Source organism: Fundulus heteroclitus, chromosome 5, assembly GCF_011125445.2.
Source record: "Fundulus heteroclitus isolate FHET01 chromosome 5, MU-UCD_Fhet_4.1, whole genome shotgun sequence".
Lineage (NCBI taxonomy): Eukaryota > Metazoa > Chordata > Actinopteri > Cyprinodontiformes > Fundulidae > Fundulus > Fundulus heteroclitus.
The window spans coordinates 21303184-21331171 of NC_046365.1; the positions used below are offsets into that span (position 1 = coordinate 21303184).

Genomic DNA, 27988 nt, shown 5'->3' on the forward strand with positions numbered 1-27988 from the left:
TGACCTTAAGGGCTTTGCAGAGAACCCTGAGCTTGAAGCAGGGACAAAGGATTGACATTCACAGAGACTGAACACAGACATTTGTTAATCTTTATTCATCATTCGTGTGATTGAAATAATATATTAGTAAGTGGGAAAGTAAGCAAGGATGACACGAGACAAGAAAAATAAATTACACAAATTATTGCACTGTAGTCGAGGTGAAGAGGTAATTTATCGCTCATAAAAAAGACTAATGAGACATCTTTTTATGTTTGAATGACAATTGATGAAGTACAACCAAGAGGTAAGTTAGAAAAATAATTGCTCTGGCTATTTTAAGAGTATCTAAAAGCGAAGTTGCAAAAGAACATGTTGTTTTATCTTAATTTTCTAAAAGTTAATCTTGTATATGTACTGACAGGTGAATCACTAGGAATAATGTACATTATAAATGACAAACAATATTAAACTTCTATCATTATCAGCATGTGTTCTCTAAACAACAGCAGAAAAAAAAATATTTGGACTCGTCGCAGGCTAACTTAATGAAGCCAAACCTTTAGGTCATGGAGGTGCTGGATGTCATAATGATCACCGAAGCCATCATGCAAATCGTAGGTCACACTGTGCTCGCACAATTTATGCGGAGGATGTCTGATGTTATGCAACGAGTGCGTCTGGGTGTGTAGAGTGCAACACGGTCTGACAAGCTGATAACATATTTTCTGTCAAATTGTTCTGCATCATTAAATGATAAAGAAGGATTTCTCTTTGGTCGCTGTCAGAAAATGTTCACAGTTTTGCCCTATAGCTGATTTGGTTTGGCGTTTCTTTCTGCAAAGGAAACACATGGAAAGATGGGCTTTCATGAAAAGCTCAGGCCTTTCCCTTCCACAGATCAGATTCAGGCTGGACCCAATCCTCTCCCATAATGCTCTGCAGGCGGAAATTTTGGAAATACTCCAGGCGATGGCTGAGAGACAGAGGGATAAAAAAAATATATATAAAAAAAGTGCAACTGTTAGGAACACACATATTCATACTTTCACATAGACAGTACATTTGAAAAATTAAAGATAAGGACAGTTTTTTTTGACTGCTTATCTATTATGTTTTGCATTACTAATGCGCTAATAGATATTTTGAAAATGAATAGCTGCCAGGAACCAGTTACACAACTATTCCACAAGCGGTTGTAAAATGCAAGCCAAAGTCTGAAAAATAAGTAGAGGAAGATAACATTGAGGATGTTTTCAAAATATGTTATCTTTATGGTATAGTAAAAGGGAATAAAAAACAGAGCTGTCAATTGAAACTATATATAGAGTGTTGTACCATAAATTGTTATATAAAGCAGATCAAGTGCTGCTGCATGTATGTAGTAATCGGAATAACTGACAGAATGATAAATTGAAACAATAGTTGTTGGTGGAACTTGGCTTTCTTATCAAGCAATCCGAGAGTTGTCAGGGGAAAGTAACTTCCTACCATTTACTGATCAGGCATTCTTTCTAAAGACTGAACTCTCTATTATTAGTAATCGGAAGAAACTCGGGGATGATTGTCACAGAAAAACAGTGTGTTGGTTTCTTTGCGACGTTAGTAGTAACTATGTTATCCACATCTGCACAATGATCTCTTTTAAGTTAAGTTTTGTCAGCAGCTGGTTCAGTCTGTGTGATAAACTTGGCTACAGAACACATTTTCAATCAGTTGTTTTATGTCTTTCATTCCCTTGTTGCCAAAGCAAATATTTGCAGGGGTCATGATTATTATTATTCTTTTTTCTTCGCAATAAGATTTAAAACAGTTCAAGAATTGAAAATAGTGACAACTACATTTTTATTGCGCATTTAAAACATAGGCATGCCTTGTTGGTGAAGGTGTATGTGCTTTGTTTTGTCGTTTTTATGAGACATTGTTTCTTGGTTTTCAGGTTTTGAAGACTTTGAGACAGTGACTTGTTCTCTTTTTTTTTTCTTGAGCGAGTGCTTGCATACAGGTCTGTCGAGAAATGTACATACACTCATGATAAGGGATTTATGGCATATTCATTTTGGATTTTAATGATGTTTTTAAAAACTGTGCTTTTACACGCTGGAATTGTTTAAAGACATAAAACTGCACTATGTTTTGAAAATAGGAATTGGGTACACAAATTTGAATTTATTGACCTTTATAATCCACACATGGTCAACAATATACAGTACATACATACAAATATATCCATTCACATTAATTAATACTCAGTCACATGTTTTGTAGTAATCCACAGGCATCATTTTGGTAAGATGATAGACCACTGTTCTTAGCATAGTTTGGTTTGGTTGGTTTCCTGATAGCTTTCAAACACATCACACAAAACCTTTGGATTGAGGTCAGGCCCGTGCTGTCAGGGCCATTCCAGAACCCTAATGTTAATGTGTGTTATGCAGGATTTAATGTGTGTAAGTGATCATTATCCTCTTCGAACACCCAAAATAATCTGTGTTTTAACTAGTCACCCGCTGATGAAATGGAAAACAGTTAAGATGTTCAGGGATAACCCAGAACCGCCTATCATGAACTAGAAGAGGCTGGAAGGCCAGTGTCCCTGTTGACGCTTAGAACAGTGAACTCAGAAGGAGCAGATCAAGTTTTAGAACACGTTTAAGCTTGGCTGAAACTTTTAACTAATTGCACACCCAAAACACATTCTGGGAAGAAGGTTTTATGGTCAGGGAAGATTAAGAAATCTTGCCGCAATTGCAAGAAGTTAATATATCGGACTCAAGGTGATGCTTTCAAATGAAGAAGATTTGACCAATCATTAAAACAAAGTGGTGGTAGCTAGGGCTGTCACGATAATCAATAAATCAGCTAATCACACAATGAATTTCAATCACATTATTAATTAAAATAAGCTTGATAATTTGCGTGTGCATGCTTGGCATGTGTTTCCCTCTCATCTCTATGAGACTGGATAACAGAAGGTTTCAGTACGGAGCATCGGTGTCTACTCACCCTTCCCTTCTCGTTTCCTCAGTGTAAGAGGAGTTAAATCTTTTGTCAGGTAGGCACAAGTTTAGTATGAGAGCCTCGTGAGAGAGAGCCAGAGAAATGCTAGTTTGAAGCAAAATGGAACTGGTGTCAACGCCGAACATGACCGCTGCAGCGTGGGAGTTTTTTGGATTTAAGCCAAATGATGACGGCCGACTGCTTATTGCATCTGAGCCTTATGGTGAGAGGATTTACTTGGGTTATTATGCCGTTATCATATTAGTTGAAAAAGGTCTTCAAATGACAATATTGTGGTTTAACTCAATAATTTTTAGGAATATTTATCGTCCTGCAAAATTTGTTATCGTCACAGGCCTAGTGGTAGCATTATGCAGTGGGGTTGTGGTACTGACCTCCAATAGTCCAAATTAATCAAATTTTGCTGAAACCTATACATAAGTTTCAACAGAACGATGACCCCAACCACAAATAAATAATGTTCTTGGAAAACATTAAGTTTAAGGATTGGTCTTCTCAAAGCCACGCCCTTAACCCTATTGACAGTTTGTGGAGTAAGGTATGCTTTAAACCTTGGCCCATGCCATGATACCAAACAATTTAGAATAACTTCAACAATTTTGCTAACAAGAGCAGTCAAAGAAGTCTATATATATAATGTAACCAGTTTGTGAACTGAATATTTTTGGAAATTTAAAATTCAATCAAAAATTCTTGTTGTATGAATATTTCATTCAGAAAAGAAAAAGAAAAAAACACTTCAAGTAAATTATAAACCCAAATCACTGTGACATTCATGCCAATAACAAGAATATGTAAACTTCTCACTGGAACTGTGTACAAACATTTTTTTGGGGTGTAGAAGACATACAACATGCGTTAACTCACAAATTTGGCTGTTGGCCTTCCACGATGTCGGCTTTAGGGATGGGGTAGAGAGCTTCATATGTACGTGCCGCTCCTGAGCCATGAATGGCATAAGAGTTCATCTTGTTGACGTTGGGAGGAAAGTATGTCCATGGGATCACGGCCTCGCCAGTCCATCTATCCCCTGATTTTGTGGTAGTAAAATCGATCGGCAGTTGTTGCTGGAGTTGAAGATAATTGTAACAACTTATTACCCAAGATGCACACAAAAATAAGGAAGAAAGCAGACAAAATACTCCTTTAACCTACATAAAAAGCGTTACCGACTCCTGACAGTAGTAGTATAAGGTGTTGTCCGTGTCTAAAGTAAAAAATAAAGAAAAACTGGTCATGAACATTTCTCTTTGACTGTTTTTCACATGATTATTGAAATGAAAAGAACAAAAGGTTTGCTTTGAGACTTACGGGCAAAGCTCCACCTCCAAGTAATTTTCTTTTGTGCTGTCAAGGAAGAAGGACTCCACAACTTACACGATAAAAAAAAGAGATTAAAATAGATAACAGCTTAATTTTTACATTAAGAAAGTAAATGAGTAAAATAAACAACTTTACCAGCAGCTGTTGCAGAAAACAAATGTAGTTGAATATTGCTGGATTTTTTTTTTGTATGGTTACCACATAAATACACCAGTGAGTAAACAGAAAAATTACAGTATGAGTAACAAGCACCCCTGCTAACCTTGCAACATGCTCATTATCTACCTACACTTATAATGGTTTCCAATTTGTTAAGAAACATTAATGAGGCCAAATATGGGGGCCTCATTAACCAGAAATCTGACTTCTTTAAGGTCAATTAGAACAGATTGTTAATACTCAACCTCATTACAAAGTTTAATTGCAATGTATTATCATAATAATGATAATGGAGTTACTATAATGTTCTCATAAATAAAGACTGCCCCCCTACCTCTCAACGATCATTGGAATAGATGTACATTTTTAAATCAGCTTGTATAAGAGCTTAGGTATGCTTTCTACACACTTATTTAGTGAATCATGATGATGAGAACAATGACGTTGCCTTGGGTTGATCAATGGAGGAAGGTGAAGGACAAAACAGATAACATCGTCTTTGTGCAGTATCATGCAGCCTTTTCCAAGAGGCTTACACGTCGCTTTTATATGTGGGATAGTAAAATTTGTATTTCTTTTTTTTTTAATGGGTGTAACAGTAAAAATACTAGAAAACAAAACCTTCACCTGTAACAAAAAGTCAATGATTCCCACAAGCAATGAAGAGGACACACCAAACATGCAGCATATGGTGCTCTGGTCACATGAGACCAAAGGTGAACTTGGAAAACCCTATGTGCATTACTACACTGGATGTCACCCTGCGCACACTATCCCCACCATGAAGCATGGTGGCTCCAGCTGTGGGGATGCTTTTCTGCAGCGGGAAAAGTGAAGCTTGTCAGAGCTGACAGGAAAATGTATGCAGCTAAACACAGGGCAGTACGACAAAGGAGTTAAGGCAGGGATGGAGCTTTTTACTTCATGCAGGCAACAACATTTGAACCCTGCTGATTTTTCTAAATTCATTTGTATTATGTCATTTCTAATATGTTCAAACGTTTTACATCCAGCATTACATTTGGTAATTGGATTATATGTCGTCTAATTTCTAACCTCTTGTGACATTTTCTTCAGAATCGTTCATTTTGAAGCGGCTGGAAAACCACCACAGCTCTTAGCGCAAAGGCAGTTCCACGGCACAGCAAAAGGCAACCACTTTCCCTTACCTTCATAATCCCAGAGTCCAGGGAAGGCAATGCCAGGTTCACCCGAAGGAGCTGCTGGGTCGTTGAAGAATGGGCCAGACACCTCCATTCTCAGCCCTGATTTCGCATCAGAGAAGGAGATCCTGATGGGGTCATGATCAACAGGGTTGCTGTCCCAGGTGTGCCGGATAGCAAACTCCATTTTCCTAAAAGGACCGAAAGGATGCAATTCAGCCTGAGTGGGAATATGTTGCGTTAACTACAAAGCACAGGGCACAACTACTTACAAACTTTTACAACACAGCAGAATGTGGACTAGTGTTAAAAGCTGAAGTAGAAGTGAGCCCCCCATGTTGCCAAGAGCCTTTTCCCTCAATGCAGGAGCGATATGTTACACAGTGTACTCTCTGATCAACTATTTAAGAAGGCTCCTAGCAAATTAGGTATAACCTCTTATAAATCTCTGTTAATCAGTAACCAAACAGTGATATGCTCTCTGATAGAGAAAAACAAATGTAGGCTTACTTGATAAGGCGGTTTGAAGTCACACATGCATTGAATAATGGAAACTTAAGTAAGCAAGCCAGAAAAGGTTCCAAACAGAGGCTGAGCAAGACTGATGTTAGCAGCTAAACTTGGATATTTGTTCCCCTGACGTCTCTGCTGTAGTCCTTATGAAGAGTGAATGTTACACAAACGCCTTTAGGGCTTAATGTGCGAAGAAGTGAAAAATGAAAAGAAAGCTCAACATGATAAAAAACAACAACAACTGTATTTCCTGTTCGATTTCAAGCGTACCCTTTCGAATTCCTTCAAAGAGGAACTATCGTGTGTCCGCGTTTTCCGACGGACGGACTTCGGCAGCGCACACCTCAATCTTCATTGGTTGTTATTTGTTTACTTCAAAACGGACGGCGGAAACGCAAATTTGAAGTAAAACCCGTTTTTTATTGTTGTTGTTTCATTGTATAAAAAAAGCCACACACGCTGTAGAGGTGTAATGGGTCTCAGATGTTTTCTCAGGAGATGGTTTAGCAATCAGAGACGCTAGCTGGGGTTGCTTCGCTGCTGTAGCTAGCAGCAAAAGATTCCCAGAAGTAGCAACTGAAAGTAGCTCTCAGAGAGACGACTAGCTTTTTACATCCATTTGCTCTTTCGACGGGCAATGTAGGATTGCAAAGCCCCTTTCATTTGTGTTATTCGTTGCATCAGTGCCGCCATATTTACCTTTGTTTACATTCTCAGTCAGCATGGATGCGGAGATGGATTTTTTGCGAGATCAAGGTAAGAGCAAACGAAGGGAAGCGTCATCAGTCGTTCACGACTCTGTTTTGTTTCCCATGTTGTTGTTTTTTTAAACAGTTTTTATTCTTCAAAAACTGAAAACGCCAGAAGATTTGTGGTAGTGGACCACAACTTAAGAAAAAAATGACAGTTTTTAGTCATGTTCACGATGTTAGGAAACCGTCTGAGAGCTTTTCAACTCCAGAGATGTAAAAAAGATGATGATTCATGATCTATCCTGTCTGCAGTCCACAGGTTAAATTCTGCTCTTAGCCGGTATCAGCAGGGGGCCACACCATCTCAGGTAATAAGGCACCACAATACTCATTAAATTTAAATCATCCCATATAATGATAGCATCTGCAACTAACTCCTCTCCCCTACATCTTTTTTTTTTTTAGTTTCTGTGACTGTCTTTTATCAAAAGTTGGCAAACTTTTGATAAAATGTTTTTATCAAAAGTTTTTTAATGTTGGGAGCAGTGTCTGGCAAAACTATTCACACTCTTGAAATTCATTCCCCTCTTTTCACATTACAGCCAAACTTTATTGTATTTTAGTTGAATTTTTGTGATAGAGAAAGATTGTGAAAATGTGTTATGCATTTGCGTTCAGCTCCTCTGAGTCTGTGCTTTTTACAATCACATTTTTTGCTTGTGGCAGGTCTTTTCAGGTACTTCGCTACCAGCTTTGAATATCAAAACATTGACATTATTGCCCATTTTTCTTTGTAAAATATGTCAAACACGGTCTGACTGGAAAAAAAATCATGTATTGCTTTTATAAATGCATATTCTGGCAAAGTCTAATAGCATCACATCAAAAATGAAAGCGCTCTCATGACTTAGAATTAGTAGTTTTAAATACATAACTTAGGTGTCGGTGCACCCACTGGGAGGCGTCATGTTGTATGGGCATTTGTGATTTCAGTAGCCGAATGGGCCAAACCTGACAGCCATACGCGTTTTCCCTATCAGTCTCCTATATGAAGACGTGCTGTCGGTGGAGTAAGAGTATAAACAAGCAAAGACGACCATAGATCATTCTATTTACCGTTCTCTGTTGGAGGACTATCCATACTCTTTGCCCAGCGTGAGGGAAGAGCACTGTCAACAGCAGAAGCGGCTCTCTTAACTTGTGTTTGTAGTTGCTTATATTTGTCCCCAAATAAGTGACTGCACATTCAGAAATGAGCCCAAAAAAACGTGACTAATGGAATTTACAAACGACTTTTGAAAAAAAAGAAGCAGACTTGACAGCAGTGCCAAAAGACATTTCAAATGATGACTGTAGCTATTAGCTATTATTAGTAGCTAATACACAGGATATGTTTACATTGTCACATTTATGATACTTCACGGCTTCTGTAGTAGTTATTACGCACTTAACGGCGAGGTCCTTTGTAATTTATGTGGCGCACTACTAGATGGTGTGCCTGTGTGAAAATCTCACACACTGGGGCTTTAAGGCTTTATTTTAGCTGTGCAGACCATGCAGCTCCAGTTGCCACGGGCCTCTTGGCTGCTTCTAGGATAGATGCTCTTTTGGCCTGACCTGCTGTTCTAGATGGACAGCCATGTCTTGGTAGGTTTGCGGTTGATGAATTGTACATTGCCTTTTTATATGAACTCTGCCTTAGCTTTTTAAACAACTTGATCTCTGACCTAACTACTGTGTTGTTTGGTCTTAATGGTTTCTCCAACAATCATATCTGAGGTCTTCAGTAGATAGCTTTATACTAGGATTTTAAAAAAGCAAAAGGTGCCTTCTTTTTCACTAGTGGGATGAATTCTGTAAGCAGTTGGTAACTTGATTTTATTCAAAGGGAATAATTAAATGGGGGCTGAATTTCAAATGCATGTCATACTTTACAGATCTTTTATTCATAAATATTTTTAAAAACTTAGAATTCATTGCTCTACGATGTTGGTCTGTCGCAAAACATGGCAATTAAATACATTGTGTGTCTACAACATGACAAAATCTGAAAAAGTTGAAGGAATATGAAAATGTTTGCAAAGAACTGCATGTGTAAGCTGGCTTCTAACCAGACAATATCTAAATGTTAAAAATAATGATCAGTTGCCCTTTTCCCCACCAGGTTGATACTGCCTCTTGGTGAAGTTGCTCTGCATGTTTTTTTGATTTTTGTTTTTTTATTGAAATACTTTTAGCAGAAGTCTTAGTAATTTCTGAGCTCAGCTATTTCAGTGATCTGCAGGCTGTATTTGTTTCGTCAAGTTGCACACCCAAGAGAGATAACTGATCTATCAATTTTTATGTCAGCTTTTTCAGCAATTCTTTTGTCATTTTTAATTAAAAACAACCCTGGAAAATCAATAGTCAAAGAGGAAATGTTAAGAATTTCAAAAGAGAAACACATCCAAAACTAACTGGCTTTGTGTCACTTATTGACTGCTTCCCAAATACTGCAACTAAGGAGAGAAAAGCTTAACAACTCCTGGTATGTGTATTACAAGGATGCAAAACCATATAAAAGGAAAGCCTGAGGCATCTTTTGTAGTGAGAGAACAAAATCCTCAATTTCTGTTTTTTTTTTTTTTTTTTTATTTCTTTATTGTGAATTTTGTCCATTGAGTTTGAAACTATCTATCACCGTTTTGATTTGATGACTGAGAGAATGGGTGAACAGGTGCATCTCAAACAATGGAATATTATTAAAATGTTTTTTTTATAATTCAATTCAAAAATGAAACTTGACTCAACTCACAGTGATGGATTTCAAGTATTTACATCTTAATTATTATGATTATGGTTTACAGCTTGTGGAAATATATAACATGTGTTATACCAAAAATTTGAATATTGCATAAGACTAAAATGCTTTAAAAAAAAATTATACAAATTTGTTGATTTACTCTATATGTGCATTTACAGTGCAGTGTACTGACTGGGTCTGGGCGATACCGTGGTCACAACTTGGTATTTGTACTTCGAGCAGTGTGGACAGGTCAGAAGTCTTGCTAGAAAGTAAAACCCGCATCAGCAGAGAGAAGCATGAGGTGCTTTAAAACTCCTTAGTAGGCAGCTGCTCTGACTTTGGGTGTAATAAAATCCAGCGGACCAACACCAGCGGATGACACGGCACCCCAAATCATCCCTGACTGTGGAAACGTCACACTGGACCTCAAGCAATTTCGATTCTGTGCCTCTCCACTCTTCGTCCAGACTCTGGGACCTTGATTTCCGAATGAAATGCAGCCTTTGCTTTGATCTGAGAAAAAGACCCTGGGCCACTGAGCTACAGTCGTGTCCTTTTATTCCTTCTGACCCGGTCGGAAGCTTCTGATGTTGGTTCAGGAGTCTCTTAACACAAGGATTAGGACAGTTTAGCTCATCTCCAGGCTATGTCTGTGTGGGGTGACTCTCAATGATTTTCTACGATTGTGTAGGCCATCACATAACAGTTCTGTATTAAGTCATTGTTTTGCGTTGGCCTTATGTAATAATAGCATTTTCTCACACTCAGAATTTGTACGTTTTATTAGCTATAAGCCATAATCTTCCTGTTTAAAAAGCAGACAGAAATAAACACTTGAATATATCACTGTGTTTGCTGAATCTATATAAAATGAGCTTCACTTTTTAAACATTTTTTGTTTTTCAAGTGAACATTTCTATATTTTCTAATTTACTGAGATGGCTCTTGGGAACTGTTGGGAACACAGTAATGCTAATCTGTCTCGCTGGGTGTCTTGTGTTTGACAGCTGGATGAGGCACGGCCGGCAGAGTCTCCTCCACCCTGGCTGTCAGACAGAGGGTCAGACAAGTTCCTTTTCTTTCTGATTCTTTTATACATTTTAGAGCTCCCCCATTATCGCTTTCAATATTTATGGGTAACAGAAAGCAAATGCTTTTCCGCAGACAGTTTTGTAATTATTACTCTGTTGCAGGATAATGGCTCCTCTCATAGCAGAGTACGACCGGCACATGGACGAAATGAATGAACAACTTCAGAAATACCAGGTAGAAAAACCTTAACATGAAATGCTCTGAATTCATATTTTTTCCCAATAACTTTCGCTTTAATGGCAAAGGGTGCATCCTGATGTGCTAAAAGATCACGTCTTCTTTCCAAGAAGGAAAAAGATTGGCCTGGGTGATGTCGGTTCCATGGTTACCTGTTGGAAAACACTTATGTTGTTGTTTGGCAGGAGATGATGACCGATGTCAGATTGAAGCTGGAAAAGGTTGTGGAGGAAAATGAAAGGTAAATTTCCCCCCTTCTACCAGTATGTGGGTAGTAGCTGCAAAACAGAAGTCAAGTCGGCACCGATTTCTGTCATTAGAGGTGTTTTTCAAATGATAATTGGTCATTTATTGCTTAAAATATTTCAACCACTTCAGTTATACCTCAATGATTCAAATAATGGTGTCTGCTGCTAGAATACATTTTCTGGTAATAAAGGTACCCTGCCTACAGTTCACCAGTTTTTCTTCTTTTGAATGAACTTTTCAGTGTAATGTTTCAACATTCATCATTTGTTCCAGGTTGCACACAGAGCTGAGGGAGTGCGTCGAGAAGCAGCTTCACACCCTGCCTGTCACCTCCATTGCAGAGGGCAGCGCAGTGGAAGACGCCGCCATCGTTAAAAACCTGCAGGAACAAGTTCAGCTGTCTGAGCAGGTCTGTAAAAATGCCTGCAGATATGGTCATGTGTTCTTTAAAGGTTTAGAAAATGTGTTTAGATTGTTTATCAACTTTTATTTCTCACTTGGTTATTAGCAAATTTTTGGTTCAGGAGGTTTTGGGAAATGTGCTCTGATATATCTAAAATCAATACATAAAAATGCAATTTCTCAAAACCTGATTACAAATATAAATTTGTTAAGACTTTTTCAGGCCAACTGTGTATTCTGATTTAAAGAAATCTATATTTCTTTACAAATGAAAAGAAAATGAGATGTTGCACATGACTTACATAACCATTAACATCAAGAGAGTGATAACACTTTAGTTTTTTCTTTGTAAGACTGGAAATGCACCAATAAATGAGGCAGAGATTGAAGCGTGATAATTTTCATTTAATCAGCTCTCGCTGGGGCTCGGCAGGGTAATTACTAAAGCATTCAAGGTTTTCTTTTCTCTATTTATTCAATTGAACAAAAATAAGGGTTCCCATAATTTGTTTGGTCAGTAAAAGCATCAATTGCATTTCGTTTAAGTATTTTTTTTTTTGTTTTGTTTTATACAAGTCAGATAAAGGTTAGAAATATGTGCTTTGATGGATACATTTGGATATTGTATTTCCTTCATCTTTGTTGTTTTTAAACAACTTCCTCACTCTGCCCTTTTCTCTTATGTTCTAATTTTAATGAACAAAAAAATGAATCAGTCAAAATTGGAATCAGCAGATCAGCTTTTAAAAGCCTTTTTTTTTTTTTTTTTAAATTAACCAAACCAGGGATAATTTGGTGATACTGCTTGTTTGCAAGAAATGCCTCTTTAGGTGCTGGTTTTAACACTGATAAACTGGTTCTTTGTCTGCACCAACTGTGATTTGGGCCAAGAGAACGAACGGTACTCCAGGGAGAATAAGAACCGGTCAAAATGTTGTAAGCGCCATGTTTAAAATTATCTTTGTTTTTGATTAGCTTTGTTCTTTGCTTCAGTGCTTAAGCACTGATAAAGTATCAGATTACCACCAGTTTTTACTTCCAGTTCCAGGTCAAAGTGGCGCATAGAGCTGAGTTCACAACCATTACTTTCCTCTGAATCCATAAATATAATTTCCGATTCATTACTTAAAAACTGTTGGTCTTCTAATATGGACAGGTGGTGTAAATGTTGCTGCTGCTTCAGATGAGAAATAATCTGATTCTAATTGTGAAGATTTCACCATGTAGTGATTATTAGGGTTTTTGTTTGCAGGGATACTGAGATAGATAATATAATTTGTGTGTTTAAATGGACTCCATGCAATGCATTCCCCACAAAATCAGAAGGGAGGATCGAAGATTTACTGGGTGAGACGTTTGTGGTGAAACAATGATTTTGCTTGGAGTTGGTTCTCTGGGTTCGTATTAGAAGTGGCTCTAGCACTAGCTCTGGTTAAGAACTGGAACCTTTAAGGTAACATCATAAACTATCAGTTTAAGATAATCTCACTCTGCTAACTTCAAATGCAAATATTTAAAGGGGGTTTAGCAAATATTTTAAAGTCTCAACAGCCTCAGGGGTCTGTATATGAAAAGGTAAACTGCTCCAATGTTTTGGGGCACAAAAACCCACGATCGGCCCTTTGCCCAAATAGCAAAGGGCCGATCACCTCTAAATTTGAGTTTAGATCTATTCTAAAAACACCTAAGAGAAAATGCTTGGTTGACTGGAGCGCTCTTACTGGGGTGGGAATGTTAAGGAGATCACAAAGGTACATGGAAGCTATAAAATCCTAAAATAAATCCTGAAAAACAAAGAGGAAGCCAATGGAGAGAAGCCAGAAGCGTAGATATGTGTCGTATGTTTTTTAGTACCTGATAAAAGACGAGCTTCTGCATTCTGGATGGTTTGTAAGCTATGCAGAGATGATTTATCTTACCTAACTTGCCAAGCGTTACAATAATCCAACCGAGAGGTAATAAAAGCATGAATCACTTTTTCAAGGTCCTTGGTTTGGAGATATGACTTATCGTCCCTACTTTCTGATACTTTTGTTTTAAACTGGGGTTTGATATCTTTTGGGGAATCGGAATTTGTCCTGTTTTTTTTTTTTTTTTATGGGAGCTGGTGATTTTGCCTCTTCGCCATATGCCAGTGCTACAGTTTTGGTTATTTTGTACTTTCTTATGTACAAAAAAGAGATTTCTGCCAGGAGGCATTTTGAATTTAAACCAGGACGTTTCACACCTGGTTTAAAGTCATCCTTTAAATGTCAAATGAATAGGAATTTAATAGGATCATGTAAATTCGTATTGGAATGAAAACTGAAAAGCAGTGGTTAAATAGATGGGTACTAAATGGCAGTAGGTGTATTGGGGCAAAACGGCATCATGAATCGGTGAGGTGTGAACTGAGCCGGACCCTTATCACTTCCATCTGAATTCTCATCTTGGCTGAAGAAGCTAAAGGCGATAACGAGGGCACTCCTCAGGTGGACATCTCAGAACCTAGCAGCTCAATTAAAAAAAAAAAAAAAAAAAAGAGAGAACCATAAAATCCAAATCTGTCATCATGTGAATAACGGTGGGTTATTTTTTTTTTTTTCCCGTGCTACAATAATTATTTAGTCCGGGATTGAATAAAAGCAACAATGAAAACTACCCTTTGTATATATAAAACAGAAATCCCACACGATTACTCTGTATTCTGAATCTTTGAAGGCGCAGTGGCTCCCAGCCTGCTGAAATCCAGATTGAAGCTTCAAACTAAAATACAGAGTCAAATACAAATATTCTGTTTACAAAGGAGGTTCAAGGAAACAAACAAAAAAAAAATATTTCTGTATTAATTCCCATCACTGCATATCTGAAAAAAAAAAAAACAAATAGCGAAAATGTTGGCAAAACAACTCAGCTCCATTATTTCTTGTGGACAGTGAATAGCGGCAACGCTCGCTCCCTCAAACACTTCCTGCAGATTCGAAAATTGCAACAAAGGCTTTGCTGAGCTGTAGAGCAGCCGGAATGTGATGCAGCTGGATGCCGTGAGCATTTGTCGTGACTGGCAGTTAGATTAGACGATCAATATAATTTTGATCTCTGCATTCGGTTGTGAGCACCAGGAAACATGCCGCTCTAGCCTTGTCGGAGAAACTTCCTGAAATCTTCTGTCTTCATCTGTCTGCTGTGCGGCGGAAGGAAAAACCAACACGCAGTTGTTCTAAAGGGTAAATGTGGGTGGATATTTCCATGTTGTGTGAGTTCAGGAGCGGACGCAGGCCATGGAGCTGTGGCAGACGACGGCCCAGGAGCTGGACCGCCTACAGCAAGTCTACCAGAGGAGCATCTCTGACGGGCGGCTTCACGATGCCAAGAGACAGCAGCTCAAGGTTCACTTCTCCCTCATCAATTTGCAACAAACAGCATATTCTATAAGCACAGACTAGTGAAAAAGTTTAGACATTTGTATACAGTGTGTCGTAAAGAAGTATTCATAACCCTCAAAGTTTAATTCATTTTGTCACATTATAACGTCAAATTCATTGATTCATGTTGGGATTTATGCAATGGACCAACTCCAAATAGAGGATAGCTGTAGAAGACAGAGTTTTGAATTGAATTGTTACAAATATGAAAATGGATGGGTGTTACAAATAGAAATCTGATTAGTGTGTTTTGCTTTTGCATTCAGCCCCCTTTTTACTGACACTCCTAAATCAAATGTAATGCAACCGATTCCACACCCAACCTATCTAATTAATGAATTGCAATTAATAAAGTCTCTGTTTAGATAAACCTTTTTTTTTTTTGAGGGCTTTAGGCATTTTCTAGGGAACATTAGCAACTAAACTCCACCATGAAGACCAAGGAACAGATCAGACAGGTCAGCCCAACACCTACTGGTCACACATTCCATATATCTGAACCTAATGGAAGATTAGAAAGCAGGAAGCTATTGTTTAAAAGGCCCATTTGCAGTGTGCCGCACAAAGGCTGTCTCTACCCATGCAAAGCAGGCAGAGGCATGCATTGAAAATCTTATAGTAGTAATTACATGAAAGATGCCCTATGTTAAGCATTACATCAATAAAGAATCAAGAAGCTAAATGTTATGTGTTACCGTAATGAAATTTTGATGAGACAGACACCGGCTCAGAATGCACATAAATACACAAAACACACAGACACAATACATGATTTTTCCTTATTTTTTTTACTGCACTGCACTGGCCAACAACAACCCTCCCTGAGGGGCTTAAGCATGCATATAGTCTTTAGCGGCTGATGGATTTATATACAAGTCTAAAAGACAGCAGTCTACAATACTGTGCAATAACTTTAGTTGCAGGGTTGTTCACTTTGCATGGACTTCTAAACAGAGAGATGGAAGTGTGTGAATACACATTTGCAAGTGAGAGGCAGTGCAAATGATTTTCATCAAATCCGAAACCTGTGACCAGTGGTGTGTTTGAAGTGGGCTAATGATTTGTTGATTTTCAGCAGGGGGCGATAGCGCTGACAGCCCTCACAGCTTTGGGAAAGAAACTGTTTTTAAGTATGTTAGTTTTTAATTTACATGGATTGATTAAAAAAAGAGTCCCTATTTCCTTCACCTAGACAATTGTGCACTACTTTGTGTTGGTCTGTCACTTGAAGTCCACATAAGATATTAGAGGTTGTAATGTAGCTAAATATAAATTATGAAGCCTAAATTATGAAATCTTTTGACTTGACTATACTAGAACTACATCATTTTGCACAAGGTCCCTCGCCACTAGGTGGCGCTGTTAACCTAGTACCTGGGGTTAATTGGAGTTGTTTGCTGGCAGGTGATTCTTGATTCATCGCAGGAGGTAATCACTGGCCCTTAAATGCTATTGAATGCCCACTTTTCCGCCATCACAGGATCAGCTCGTTCAGTTCCAGCAGCACTCTCACAAACTCCAAGCGGCCAATCAGAAACTGGAATCGGTAAGTAATGCTTAATTAAAAGTGTGTTGAATTACTCCCTTCCAATTAGCCGCGGGATCGAAATGCTTTGCACTTTTCCAAAATGAACCCTGCTCTAATAATGAATCTTGTAACTAAGTGAACGGGTTTTCTAAATCCCGCTGGTGGCGAGCCAGAAATGTCTTGTTGTATAATGGACTGTCAGCTCGCTCGGTAATCCTCTAACTATCTCGGCTTTTTTTTTTTCCCCTTTCCCCCCACCAACACATAGTGCTGTATACGACTTTCTCTCCTTCACCTGGAATCACAGACACAGCAACACCACACTGATTAGGGCTCTGTTTCAAACTACCTACCTGAGCTTCAGCCTAACTATGCATGTGTCCTCAACAAAAACACACATGTGCTTACTTTGCTCAACATGCAGTGCGTGAAGAGACAGTATAGTAATACTATATCTCTCTAATGCATTTTTAATGTGCAGTTAAGCCCTGGGCTCTACCCTCTCTGACTGTTCATGCAAGCAGCCTTTTTTCACCCACTGCATATGAGAGCAGTTTACTTTGTAGCGGTGAATGACTGATACAGGCTCCTTAGGGTGTGTTCTGAAAGGACATGGAAAGTTTTAAGCGAGAAGTTTTGCCGAAAAGTTGCTTCTGACAGAAACTTTCAGAGCGGCGTGTTTGGGAGCTATGCCGCACAATTGGCATTCTTGTCTCTCTTGCCACACACAGACGAACCAGCAGCTCCTGAAGACGGTCACAGAGCAGGGCGCAGAAATGGAGGAGCTGCACTGCCAGCTCAGGTAACGAAAAACACCTTTAGGATTCAAAGCTGCTGCTGCCAAAGGGTCTTGTTTCATTATGGATGCACAAAAACAAGAAGGCAGGCTTCATGCTGCAGCGTTTCTTGTACCCCTTTGACAACAATTTCCCATCCAATATGGATTAAACACGTGTAGAATGTTTTTTTTTTTTTTTTCATCTACTACAACATGTTCACAAGGGCAAAGAAAAGCAGCTAAATTAACATCCGCTTAACCCTATTATGTCTGTATTGTCTTTGTTTTTCCTCAGGTACTCGGAAAACGAATCCTCAGCAAATGTGCCTGCATAATTCCATTACTATTATTGCCGTAATTAGGTATTTAATTGAATCATAAGTCGGGCAGTAGTTAAAAAATAATCAGTCAATGCTAATTATTTCAAAATAGCCGCTAATTGCCCCCCGATTAATCCTTTTGCATAGCATTATTTCTGTTAGTGAAGCAGTTTTGGCTGTTTGTAAATGAGATTAAAATGAGAAATTTTAACTTCGCCCTCAAGTTAAGTTAACCTTAAAGCAGCATTGACAGTGAATATATATATTACACTACATATGAAGCATCAGCCAGCAAGGGATTAGTGTCTTCATCAGGTCTTGCTGTCAGTGTCAGGTTGCTAGGAAACCGGCTGGTATTCTAGAAAGTCACTGTTCAGAGTCATCAGACCTGGAAAAAAAAAAAAAACATCCTGTGACTACACAGCATGTCACTTGTACTTGTTAGTCATTATACACATTAGAAGGCAAAGATCATTATATGCTAGAACCAGGAAACTGAAGATAAAAAAAATCCACTACATTATAAAGCACATTAAGTAAAATCCTTCCACTTTTTTTTTAAAAGCAAATCAGTCATTTTTAAGCACACTCTTCAGACACAAAGAGAGACTTCAGAGCCACGACCCTTTGAAATGAAAATGAACCACCAATGATGGATTGTTTTTACCGTGGTTGTTAGTCATTATGTGTTCACTGAGTATAGAGCATATGCACAAATTTCTAATAAGTCCAGCTAACAGGGAGGGGGGTAGTGATATTTCTATCTTAACAAATAAAAAGAGTCAATGTCTGCTTTTTTGGAATAGAAACAACTTTCTTGTTGTTTCTAAATGACTTAACCACCTTAACACCTCTCAGCCTCGTTAAACAGGCTGTCATCGAACACGTTACAGGCATAGAAATTCTTAAGTCATAGGGTTTATTCTGGTATTGCAATAGTAATGTCGCGCAGCACACCTTGCAAAATGGTGTATAAAAAGCCGGCCTCTGTAAACGTTTCTCTTTCCTTTATGTCCAGGCTGCTAGCTGCAGCTGCAACTTGTTTGTTTTTCCTCAGTGTCTGAGCTAAATGAATGACAGCTTGTGTATTAGTTTTCCAACGTCACTTAAAGCCACCACGTAAGTAGTGTTATTTTCAAGTAACTCTTAAGGAAACTCAAAAGTATGTTGTTGTGAGTTGTAACTGTTCAGACTTGGAGTTTGAGCGTCATGACACACAGTCTTCTCAGGGCTAGATTTTAACAGCCATATTACTGCAGTGCACCCAAACCCTCACAGCAAAATCTGACAAATTTGGCCAGATTTTTTTGTTTGATTTTTTATTTTTTTTGTCTGTTTGTAAGAAAGGGATGCATAAAAATTGAAAGAGGTTTTGCACATTGCCCTTCTAAAAGAAAGGCATTCTGTTTGTAACTTAATTTTGGGCTTCACTAGAAAAACAAAAATGTAGTTTATTCTGAGCCACAAGAACCGGATTTGGGTTGCTCTTTATTTTTATTCAGCCACGTTTAATAGGTTAATTAAAAGCAGATTTGGGTGCACAAATGTGCTTCTGAGTAAAGGTCGGTAGGCAGATGGGGTCCTATTCACTATTAAATTAAAAAGGAAGTAGTAGGCGGTGGATATTGAAAGACGCATATTTTTGTTGTACCTAGCGTTTTCCATTTTAAGAACTGTTACATGTGTCAGTCCAAATTTTTCCAATAAAAATTAAAAAGTCCGCCACCTGTACTGGTGGGTCAAAGTTGTACTTGTTTTGAATTGCAGTTAGGGGGCCACATAAAGTCAGTCCATGGAGTGGGACAACATCTAGCAGGGTTTAAGTTTTTTTAACCATATTTTTTGTCTTTCCCCATTGTGATGAATTACCAGTGTACTGAGCTCACTAGCGAGCGCTTTTAAATCTCTGGGTATGGTACTGGTCATTTTTATTCGCAAGCTACAGCTCTCGGAAGAACATTTGTCCCGACTTCACCATTATCACAAGAAAAATCCCCATATAAATTTTCGCTTAATCAACTTTGCCATTATTATTTTTATTCTTTAGGGACTAATGTGCATTGACGCATGAGTTCTTGCTTGTATTTTGCTTGCATTAAATAAAAATCGTAAAATTATCTTTTAAGATCTTTAAAACATCGAAATATAGCTTTTTAATCATGAGGCTCTGGTGTCTTATATCAGCTGCAAATAAAGGAGAGCAGTGTGTCCTAAACTGAGAGATGTTTCTCTTATAATTGTGATATAGATCTACCGGTCAACCTCTCTTAAATGTAATGTGTGCTAAAACCTTGTTTTACTGGATTAGACAGTCTAAGGCTGAACTGAGGACGGCCACAGCCAAAGTGGATGAGATGACCAAATTCTTGCAGAATCTCCAGGAACAGATGCAAAGAAGAGTGAGTAAACCAAAGCTCCAATTGATACGCAAACGATCCATCCAATAGTTGTGGGGAAGTTACTGGATCCGACATTGAAGGATTCATTTGTATTTGAGGCCGTGTGTGCCACTTTGCCAGCATGGGTGCTGTTTGATTTAGTTTCTGATCATCAAGTTGGAGCTGAACGCCAATGTGTTTTCCGACTTTCGGGGATACAAATCTACAAGATTCTGTTAGCCCATCTCTCACATCCGTGCTCGTATAATCAGGAGGAAGACGTGGCCGAAGCTCAGGACAGAGGGGACACGGCAGACAGACGACTCCAGCAGCTTCAGACAGCCCTGAGCCAACTAGAAACGCGGTGAGCACATTTCTAGCCCGCTTTTACTTCACCAGTAATCACCTGTCACTTTCTTATTATGGTCTGATGGGCAGTCAGCAAGGAAGTGTTCTGTCGATTTTTTAAAGTACAACTGCAATATTGATCTGATGGGGAGTCACTGAGTTTCACATCTGAGTTTTAACTGTCACAAGGCCAAGCAGCAGCCCTTACTCTCTCTGTACAGCCGGGTCTCATTGTTTTCCTCCATTTCCAGGCTAAAGGCTGCATCTCAGGAGGCTGAGGCAGTTCGCAGAGAGCAAGCTGTGTGGGAGAGAAAGGTGGGGGAACTCCAGGCGCGTTGCACCACCCTAGAAGAGGAGAAGTACGAGGCTCTGTCTAAAGTCAGAGAGAATGTTCAAGTGGCTGAAGAGGCTGTGTTGCAGAAGGAGCAGGTCACCCCAGTCTCCTTTCTTTCCATCAAACCTTTTTCTTTTTCTTTTTTTGCTCTAACTGAGTCTTCCTCTCAATCTGTTCAGCTGCACAATTCCCTGGCAAGTCTTAGAAATTCGCCCTCTGAAATGTGCTCTTTTTCCTCTCTTTACCCTGCAGTCCCTTCTTAGAGAGAAACAGAAGACAGAGGAGCTAGAAAAGACAAGGCATGCCATCAAACACTTGATCCAGGAGGCTGCAGTCCGAACTAGGAAAGAGGTACAACATTGCTGAAATGGTTGGATAAATATTTTTCTTTTGGTTTATGACGTAAAAATGCTGCATTAACAAGATGTATTAAAACTCGAATGACAGAGCATTAATGCTTTTTTTATTTTATTTTTTTTAGCACATTGAATCGATAAAGAGCATTGCTCTTCAACCCTGTGTAACACTCAAGGTTTCTTCACAGCCTGGAAATGTGTTGTTTTTGATATCAGGCTTGAATAAGTATTTAAAAGGAAATAGAAAATGGGGAAAAAAATGAAATCTCTATTTTTCCAAAGTATTTTCCATCCTTCCATCTGCCTGTGTTTTACTGTATAGGTTTTGCATGAATTAACACATTTAGACCTGATTTCTTTCTTTTCCCTGCTGAGCTTATACAAAAACAGTGGACAGTTTGCTGTTGGCTGATTTCTCCCAATTGCTGATGGTCATTGAGATGGACATTTGGCTTTATTTGGCTCTATTTTTCTAAACAACTTTGAACATTACCACTTGAAACAGTTAAACTATGCTGACATCTATTTTTATTAAGCTACTATGAACATGAATTCAACTTTTGTGATGGGAGATTAGTACTTGCTCCTCTTCCTTGTGACATTCCGAGCAATTTTCGTCTTCTCTGATGCTCTTTCATATGTTTTTACATTTTTAATTTTTAATTATTTCTTTAGACCCACTTGCTTAAAAACATGTAGAAAGAAATGCCAATATAATAAAGGTGTAATGTCTGTATTTATACTTCAAGAAAGCCCAAAAACCACAGAGAACTCTGAGTCTGGAAAACTGCAAATTATCACATGAAAAATTTGTAGGGGCGCTGTGCAACCGTTACCTCAAAGGCATATTTATTAAGCGCTCAGTTAAGTTGCCGTCACTGCTGAGCTCAACATCTAAGCATAACTGAAGCCCTGGCCAAGGAGGACATTTGAGGCCTTGGACTTAATTTAAGGACCCACATGCATATTTAACTTTTTTTTTTAACCTTGCAGGTACTTAATTTTAAATATTACTTCCAGGGTAAGACACTTTTTTTCGTTTTAATCTCTTTTTTGCCCCTTTCCCTTATTTAAAGCTACTCAGAGGGAAGACAAGCATGTATAATGAAGAATTAATCTCCAAGTTACCTTCAAGTTTTAGCCAGACTTTGGACTCTGAGGACAGAAGTATTGCTTAGACTGTTAAGCATAAGATGGAGGACTTCCATAACATCCTTCCCATTCATGTGTACCCCTGGTTAACATAAAAAAATAACAGTGGTACCACTGACATTTCCTGTAAATTAGATATAACCAAAGCATTTAGTTTTTTTTAATTTATGCTTTACTTTTAAAAAAATGTTGAAGACCTTTTTTACTTTGTAATCCTTGACTGCTGTTTTCCTTCAGATATAAAATTTCACAGAAGCCCAGTTCTCTAAGTCACCCCTTCAAAATGGGAAAGACAAGAGAATATGGCATTCAAACGTTGACTGTGTTGTTGGTTAAAGTGTGTCGGGATCAAAAACGGCGGGAGTGCTTAGTTTTGACAGAAAATGGAATAATCCCGATCAAGGGAAAATTGTCCAAGGCCAATCTCTGGTGAATCTATTGGTGCATTTCTACTACTACTCATCCTCTGAAGAAACTAAAAAAAAAAAGATTCACAAATGTGTGTCAGAGGTTAGATAATTGTTCTTGTTGTGAATTGCAGATTTAATTTCTTCATGGACATTTATATTTAGAAAAAGAAAGTGTTTAATTTGAAAGTGCACCATCTTATGTAGTGCTCACATTGTGTGGGACTGAAGGTTCTTTAATACTATTTTTTTTTTTACATTGACATTTATTTGAAATACCGCTTTAGTTGTTTTTGTATGTAAATTAACATGAACTTATTACCTCGTACATCATTTATACTTCCCATCAATTCTGTGCTTTGATGTTTCCCCATTCAGATTTCCTATTCATATGTTGAATCATCTGATCGTGCAATCTGAAAAGTAAAATATTCACACAAGTACCCTCAAGGTAACTTTGAGGTCACTGTCAAGGTTTACTTCTTTTTTTTTTCTTTTTCTTTTTTACAGGTGGAAAATGTGCGCAAGCAGTGCAACCTCCAAATCCACCGTATGGCAGAGGAGCTGTCTGCACTGCAGCTGGTACAAACCTTCACTCTCAGGGGGATATTCCTTACAAAGGGACACTAAACCCTCCTTTAGTCTCTGCCTATGTCTGTCTGCAACCCATATCTTCCATGTCAACTCTGGTCCCCCACCCCCCACCGTCTTTTTAGGAGTGTGCAGATAAAGAGTCTCAGATTGAAAGGTCCCAGCGTGAGAGAAAAGCTGTAGAAGAAGAACTGGAGAAGGTACTTGGCAGGGCTACAGCGAGTGCTTTGCTGCAGCCAGATCCAGAGCTTATTTTTTTTTTTTGCTTGTTTTTATGGCATTTCGTTAAATCTGTGCTATGATCGGGCACATGACGTCTGTGCTGTTTTTGTTTAGGTGTATAGGGAAGGCAGGGCAGAGCCCGAGTTCAGGAAGATCGAGGCCCTTCATCAGAGGTGTCTAAATGCAGAGAGGCAGAAGGACGACATAAACCTCACTCTCCAAAGCACTCAGAGCAAGCTGAAAAAGATGGAGATGGAGTAAGTGTCCCCCTGCATATCACTGTAGGGTTTTACTCTTTTGGCCTTTTGGGCAGGACGTTAAGCACCCGCGGGCGCTATGATCCGCCTTATCTGGTCTACTCTAGCTACGGCGAGGAACTGTCTCGGTGCCAGGAGGAGGTGCGGCGGCTGCAGGGCTTACTGACTGCCGCCCGGGACGACTGCGTCGGCGTCAGCGAGGAGCGGCTTCAGCTGGTGCAGGAGAACACGCAGCTGCGCAAGGAGATGGATGAGCTGCGCAAGGCTAGCATGCAGATCCAAAGAAACGCCAAGCAGAAGGTAGCCAAGTCGAAGTTTGGAAGTCAATATGCGTTTGCCCAGCGCACTAGTCACATGTATGAAAGAAGAAAAACGGAGGAAAAGTTAGTGAATTGCAAATCGGTTCCTCATTGATACTGACGGACCCAAAAAAAATGCAAATAAAGAAAAGAAAGTCTTGACGTCATCGGTACTTGGTGATGGGACAACAAGTCTACGTTTCTAAAGAGGCCAGATCTTCCTTGCAGAAAATTGCACAGGAATTTCCCAATTTGCACTCGGTCATTAGATATTCCAGCACACTGTAAGATTTTGATCATTCTGACATTGGTTACTAAAAGGTTGCATTTTGTTTGATCATTTTGTAGATTTCTTTTATTATTTAATATTGTAAATATTAATGTACTATTAATATTACAGACTTTATTCAATTATAAATATGAGTCGGGGAAAAAAAAAAGTGTCTGGCCATTTGAACCCACTTTAAATTGCCAGCTTCCCTCACTGACGTCTCCTCTTTAGGTCTCACAGATGGAGCAAGCGTGCAGCCTCAAAGAGCAAGGACTCGACGCGCGGGTGAGGGAGCTGGAGGAAAGGAGCCGCAGCTCCACCGCCGATCTGACACGCCTCCTTGCTGCATCGCAGAAAAGCACTCAACGATGGAAGGAAGAGGCAAAGAACCTAGTGCAGGCCTTTGAAACTAAAATCACAGCTCTCAAGTAAGAGCGTGCGCAAGATGGGCTTTAACATTTCTAAGAAAAGAAAAAGATGCACAAATCTTTTACTGGTCCTTTTGCAATTTAAATCTGTGTGTAGCATACAGTATGGGGCAAGCATATTAAATTAGATCTAAGCAGTTCTAAGATACAAGGGATTAAGATATGAAAGTTGCAACAACTCCATATTTCCTTTTGGATTATTAATGTATTTCTAAATTGAATTTAATTACTTTTATTGCAAATGTTTGAGGTACATTACTAGTAAATAAAGATCTGCATTAAAGGTTCAAATCAAAGTTCCGAGGCAGTCTTTAAAGTTCCTTACGGGGCCAGTATATCCTCAGATCTTCACTGCAATTAGTTGGCGTGTTCGTTACACCTGTTTCCCCGGGAGGGTTCTTTAATTTTTCAGTGGCCAATCAGGCAGCAGCAGAAACATCAGGGCACAGCTCGCTCCTGTCTCCAGAGATGCTCTGCAGGGTTCAGGTCTACATTCTGGCATTGTCCCTCTTAGATCATTACTGTTTTTCCTCAAGCCAGTCCTTTGAATTAAATGGCACTCTGCATTGGCGGGGCTCTGCAGCCTTTGACTATGCTGACTGCTCCGCCAAATGGAAAGTCAAATTACATCAACGAACGTGCAGTTTTTATTTGTTTTTTAATCAGTTAATTCGAGTGCACCTGTGCCTTTCACTTGATGCAAAAGGCTTTGCTTCTTACCCCCCCTCTCCCTTTGTTTCTCATTAAAAAAAAAATTGAAAAGCTGTGCAGCGCTTGAAAAAAGGCGAGCACGTTCTTTGCAAGATAAAGCCTTCAAAATGAGGTGTTGAGCCATAACGATTTAATGTAGAACTAGTTAGTGGCTGACAGACAGCTTAAATGGGATGTTTAAAATTGATGAAATGCATGAATATTTAATTTTGCGATTCATTATGTACCACACAAAACGTGTATTATTTAAGAACAAATACCCGTGCTTTTTAGTGCCTCGCTGCCTGAGGATTTTATTGCATTTATTTCACCATGAACACTATCAAAGGCGCCGCAACATCTCATTCAAAAATTGATTTGACACTTGAAGTTGTTCTGCTCTGAGCGATAGCCGAGATACATTTGAAAGCGCTTGAAAACAAAGCTTTGTAAATGTTTTTGTTGTTTGTTTGTTTGTTTTTTTTTGTCTTTTTTTTTTTTTTTGAGCGGGGCCTTGACTCTAATCTTTTTTTTTATTTATTTTTTTTGCAATGTTTTCAGGGCAGAACTGAAACGGCAGAAACAGCGCTCGCTTGAATTGGAGATACAGCTCGAAACGGACCATAACACAATAGCTGAGGTATGTGTGATGCGCACACCGGAGCAAAAAGCATTTCATTTCATTTAACAGAACATGAAGCTGACATCAATGATCAAATTACTCGTAAATGGTGCTGCTGTTCCTTAATAAATTTGAATATAATTGAAAAGGTCGTTGATTTGAGTAACCCAATCGAGAAAGGGAAACTCGTTTTGCATATGATAATTGCACACAGAGTGATGTTTTTCAGGCCTTTATTTAGGTTAATTTTGATGATTATGGCTTGTATCTAATGAAAACCCAACGATGGGTTTCTTATAAAGTTTAAATGTTAATCAAGACCAGTAAAACATTTCTTATTAAATTGAAATGTTGGCACAGCTGACTTATAGACTCCTAAATCAACATCATGGAGCCCTCACACTGCAGGTAAAGTTACCTGCATTCTGTGCCACTCCATTCCACTGATTACCAAACCAAATGCAAAATTCAGCTTCAACAGAGGGGAGGGCTACATCCTTTTTCTCCTTAGACAATGTGCAACACTTGTTGTGACGCCTATATTATGTTAGTAGCTAACACAAGGAGTGCAACAGTTGTATCCAATCCCATTCGTTTTGTACCTGTTTCTAAATGGTGAATGGCTTGTACTTGTACAACGCTTTAACTAGTCCGACGACCCCAATACGCTTTACACCCATTCGCACACACATTTACAGCCTGACAGTGGTGAGCTATGTTAGTAGCCACAGCTGCCCTGGGGCAGACTGACAGACCAGATCCAACCAGCAGGACGGACTCCCTAACTCCTGCGCCACTGTCTACGATTCTTTGTCCTTCCACTGAACTTTTTAATAAAGCGGCGCAGTTGTTGGCACTGCTAGCTTGATGTAAAATGGTCCTGGGATCAAATCCCAGCCCAGGCCGTTCTACTTGGCGTTTCGATGTTCTTCCCAGGCCTGCGTTGGGTTTTCTCTGGTTACTCCAGCTTAGGTCAACAGACTGCATGTTAGGTTAACTGGTTACTTTAAATCCCCCTTAAGTGAGGGTGTGTGTGGGCATAGCTACAAGGAATTAAGCATTTATAAATGAGAGATGGACAGATGTTTGGATACAGCATTTTCTGAACTGTCAACTTCTAAAGTTAGCGATGACCTTCTATGGCTTACCCTCCTTAAGGACGATGTTAACCAGCCGTTTGCCCCTATGATTGTGTTGGCTATAACTGAACATGTATTTTAAAAAAATATAAAATAATAATAATTAAATTTGTTTTCTGTCATCAAATTTTCTGAGAAGCTGAATTTTTAGTTTTTTTTTTTTTTTTAGCTGTAAGCCATTATCACAAAAGTGCACATAATAAATAATAAAGTCATTGTTTGAACAGTATCATGCTGTGTAATCAATATGTTGGATATGATTTTCACTGTTCTATCTGAATTACTGAAATAAAGGTATTAATTGATGATTCTAAGTTATCCATAAAAACAGTGCATAGTGTTATTTTCTCTAAAAATGTATTTGAACTGTGCTTTGAAAACAATCTTAAACACAAACTTTGGTGGTAACATCCCATGTGTCAAACTAATCTGTGTTTGCTCAGTATGAGAAACAGCTTGCAGAATATCAGGAGAAGACAAGTCGTCTCCAGAGAAGACTGACACAAGCTGAGCAGAAGGCAACTACAGCTTCGCATCAGGTATTGGTGGCTTGGAGTTTCCTGACAGGATAAACGTATGCCTCTTGCATGAAAGTGTACTTTGTTTTTAGGTTGATTACCTTTTAATCACTGCATGTGTTGTTTGTTTTACAGCTGAACATGTTGGCATCACAGCGCAGGAAACCTGCGACAGTGGATCCAGGGGCTCTATGACAAATGGCCATAACTTAGGAGGAAAAAGAAATAATACAACAGCCAAATGTTTTAAAAACCTTTTTATTAGGTTCACATAATTTGGAATCTTGCAACATTCCCTGACAAATTTGATTATCTTCTGTAAATGAATTGTATGTATTTTAATAGATGAATTGATCAATAAAAAGTGGGGAAACCAGTGTTTTTGGTCTTC

At 38.8% G+C, this 27988-nt stretch overlaps 2 protein-coding genes across 9 annotated transcripts; one reads left to right on the forward strand and one right to left on the reverse strand.

The window, feature by feature from the left end:
- Positions 1-68: 68 nt before the first annotated feature.
- cunh4orf33 (chromosome unknown C4orf33 homolog) lies at positions 69-6943 on the reverse strand. Of its 6 annotated transcripts, none has more exons than XM_036137172.1 (7): positions 6156-6422; positions 5918-5994; positions 5652-5836; positions 4312-4372; positions 4156-4207; positions 3868-4067; positions 69-955 (listed from the first exon to the last, which is right to left on the reverse strand). In XM_036137172.1, exons 1-7 carry the CDS (start codon positions 6180-6182, stop codon positions 859-861), a joined length of 699 nt encoding a protein of 232 aa, XP_035993065.1. In that variant the 5' UTR covers positions 6183-6422; the 3' UTR covers positions 69-858. The 6 variants fall into 6 exon arrangements, with proteins under 6 accessions (XP_035993065.1, XP_035993066.1, XP_035993069.1 ...); XM_036137173.1 differs by having other exon boundaries at positions 5918-6001; XM_036137176.1 differs by lacking the exons at positions 5918-5994; positions 6156-6422 and adding an exon at positions 6858-6943.
- Positions 6475-27974, forward strand: sclt1 (sodium channel and clathrin linker 1). Of its 3 annotated transcripts, none has more exons than XM_036137169.1 (22): positions 6475-6563; positions 6876-6914; positions 7163-7218; positions 10643-10695; positions 10829-10901; positions 11090-11145; positions 11427-11562; positions 14801-14923; positions 16440-16505; positions 17219-17289; positions 19894-19984; positions 20236-20327; positions 20563-20740; positions 20898-20996; positions 23071-23142; positions 23277-23369; positions 23488-23630; positions 23738-23930; positions 24432-24628; positions 25880-25958; positions 27523-27618; positions 27733-27974. In XM_036137169.1, exons 2-22 carry the CDS (start codon positions 6881-6883, stop codon positions 27790-27792), a joined length of 2061 nt encoding a protein of 686 aa, XP_035993062.1. In that variant the 5' UTR covers positions 6475-6563; positions 6876-6880; the 3' UTR covers positions 27793-27974. The 3 variants fall into 3 exon arrangements, with proteins under 3 accessions (XP_035993062.1, XP_035993064.1, XP_035993063.1); XM_036137171.1 differs by having other exon boundaries at positions 23277-23351; XM_036137170.1 differs by having other exon boundaries at positions 6562-6914.
- Positions 27975-27988: the final 14 nt, after the last annotated feature.

Coding starts and splice junctions, on each gene's coding strand:
- cunh4orf33 (XM_036137172.1), bottom strand. CDS start 6,182: ATGTGTGACTTCAAACCGCCTTATCAA. Junction 4,373..5,651: donor TGGACTCTGGGATTATGAAG/GTAAGGGAAAGT, acceptor TTATCGTGTAAG/TTGTGGAGTCCTTCTTCCTT. Junction 4,208..4,311: donor TTGGAGGTGGAGCTTTGCCC/GTAAGTCTCAAA, acceptor TTTTTACTTTAG/ACACGGACAACACCTTATAC.
- sclt1 (XM_036137169.1), top strand. CDS start 6,881: ATGGATGCGGAGATGGATTTTTTGCGAGATCAAG. Junction 14,924..16,439: donor CCAAGAGACAGCAGCTCAAG/GTTCACTTCTCC, acceptor CCGCCATCACAG/GATCAGCTCGTTCAGTTCCA. Junction 24,629..25,879: donor ACTAAAATCACAGCTCTCAA/GTAAGAGCGTGC, acceptor CAATGTTTTCAG/GGCAGAACTGAAACGGCAGA.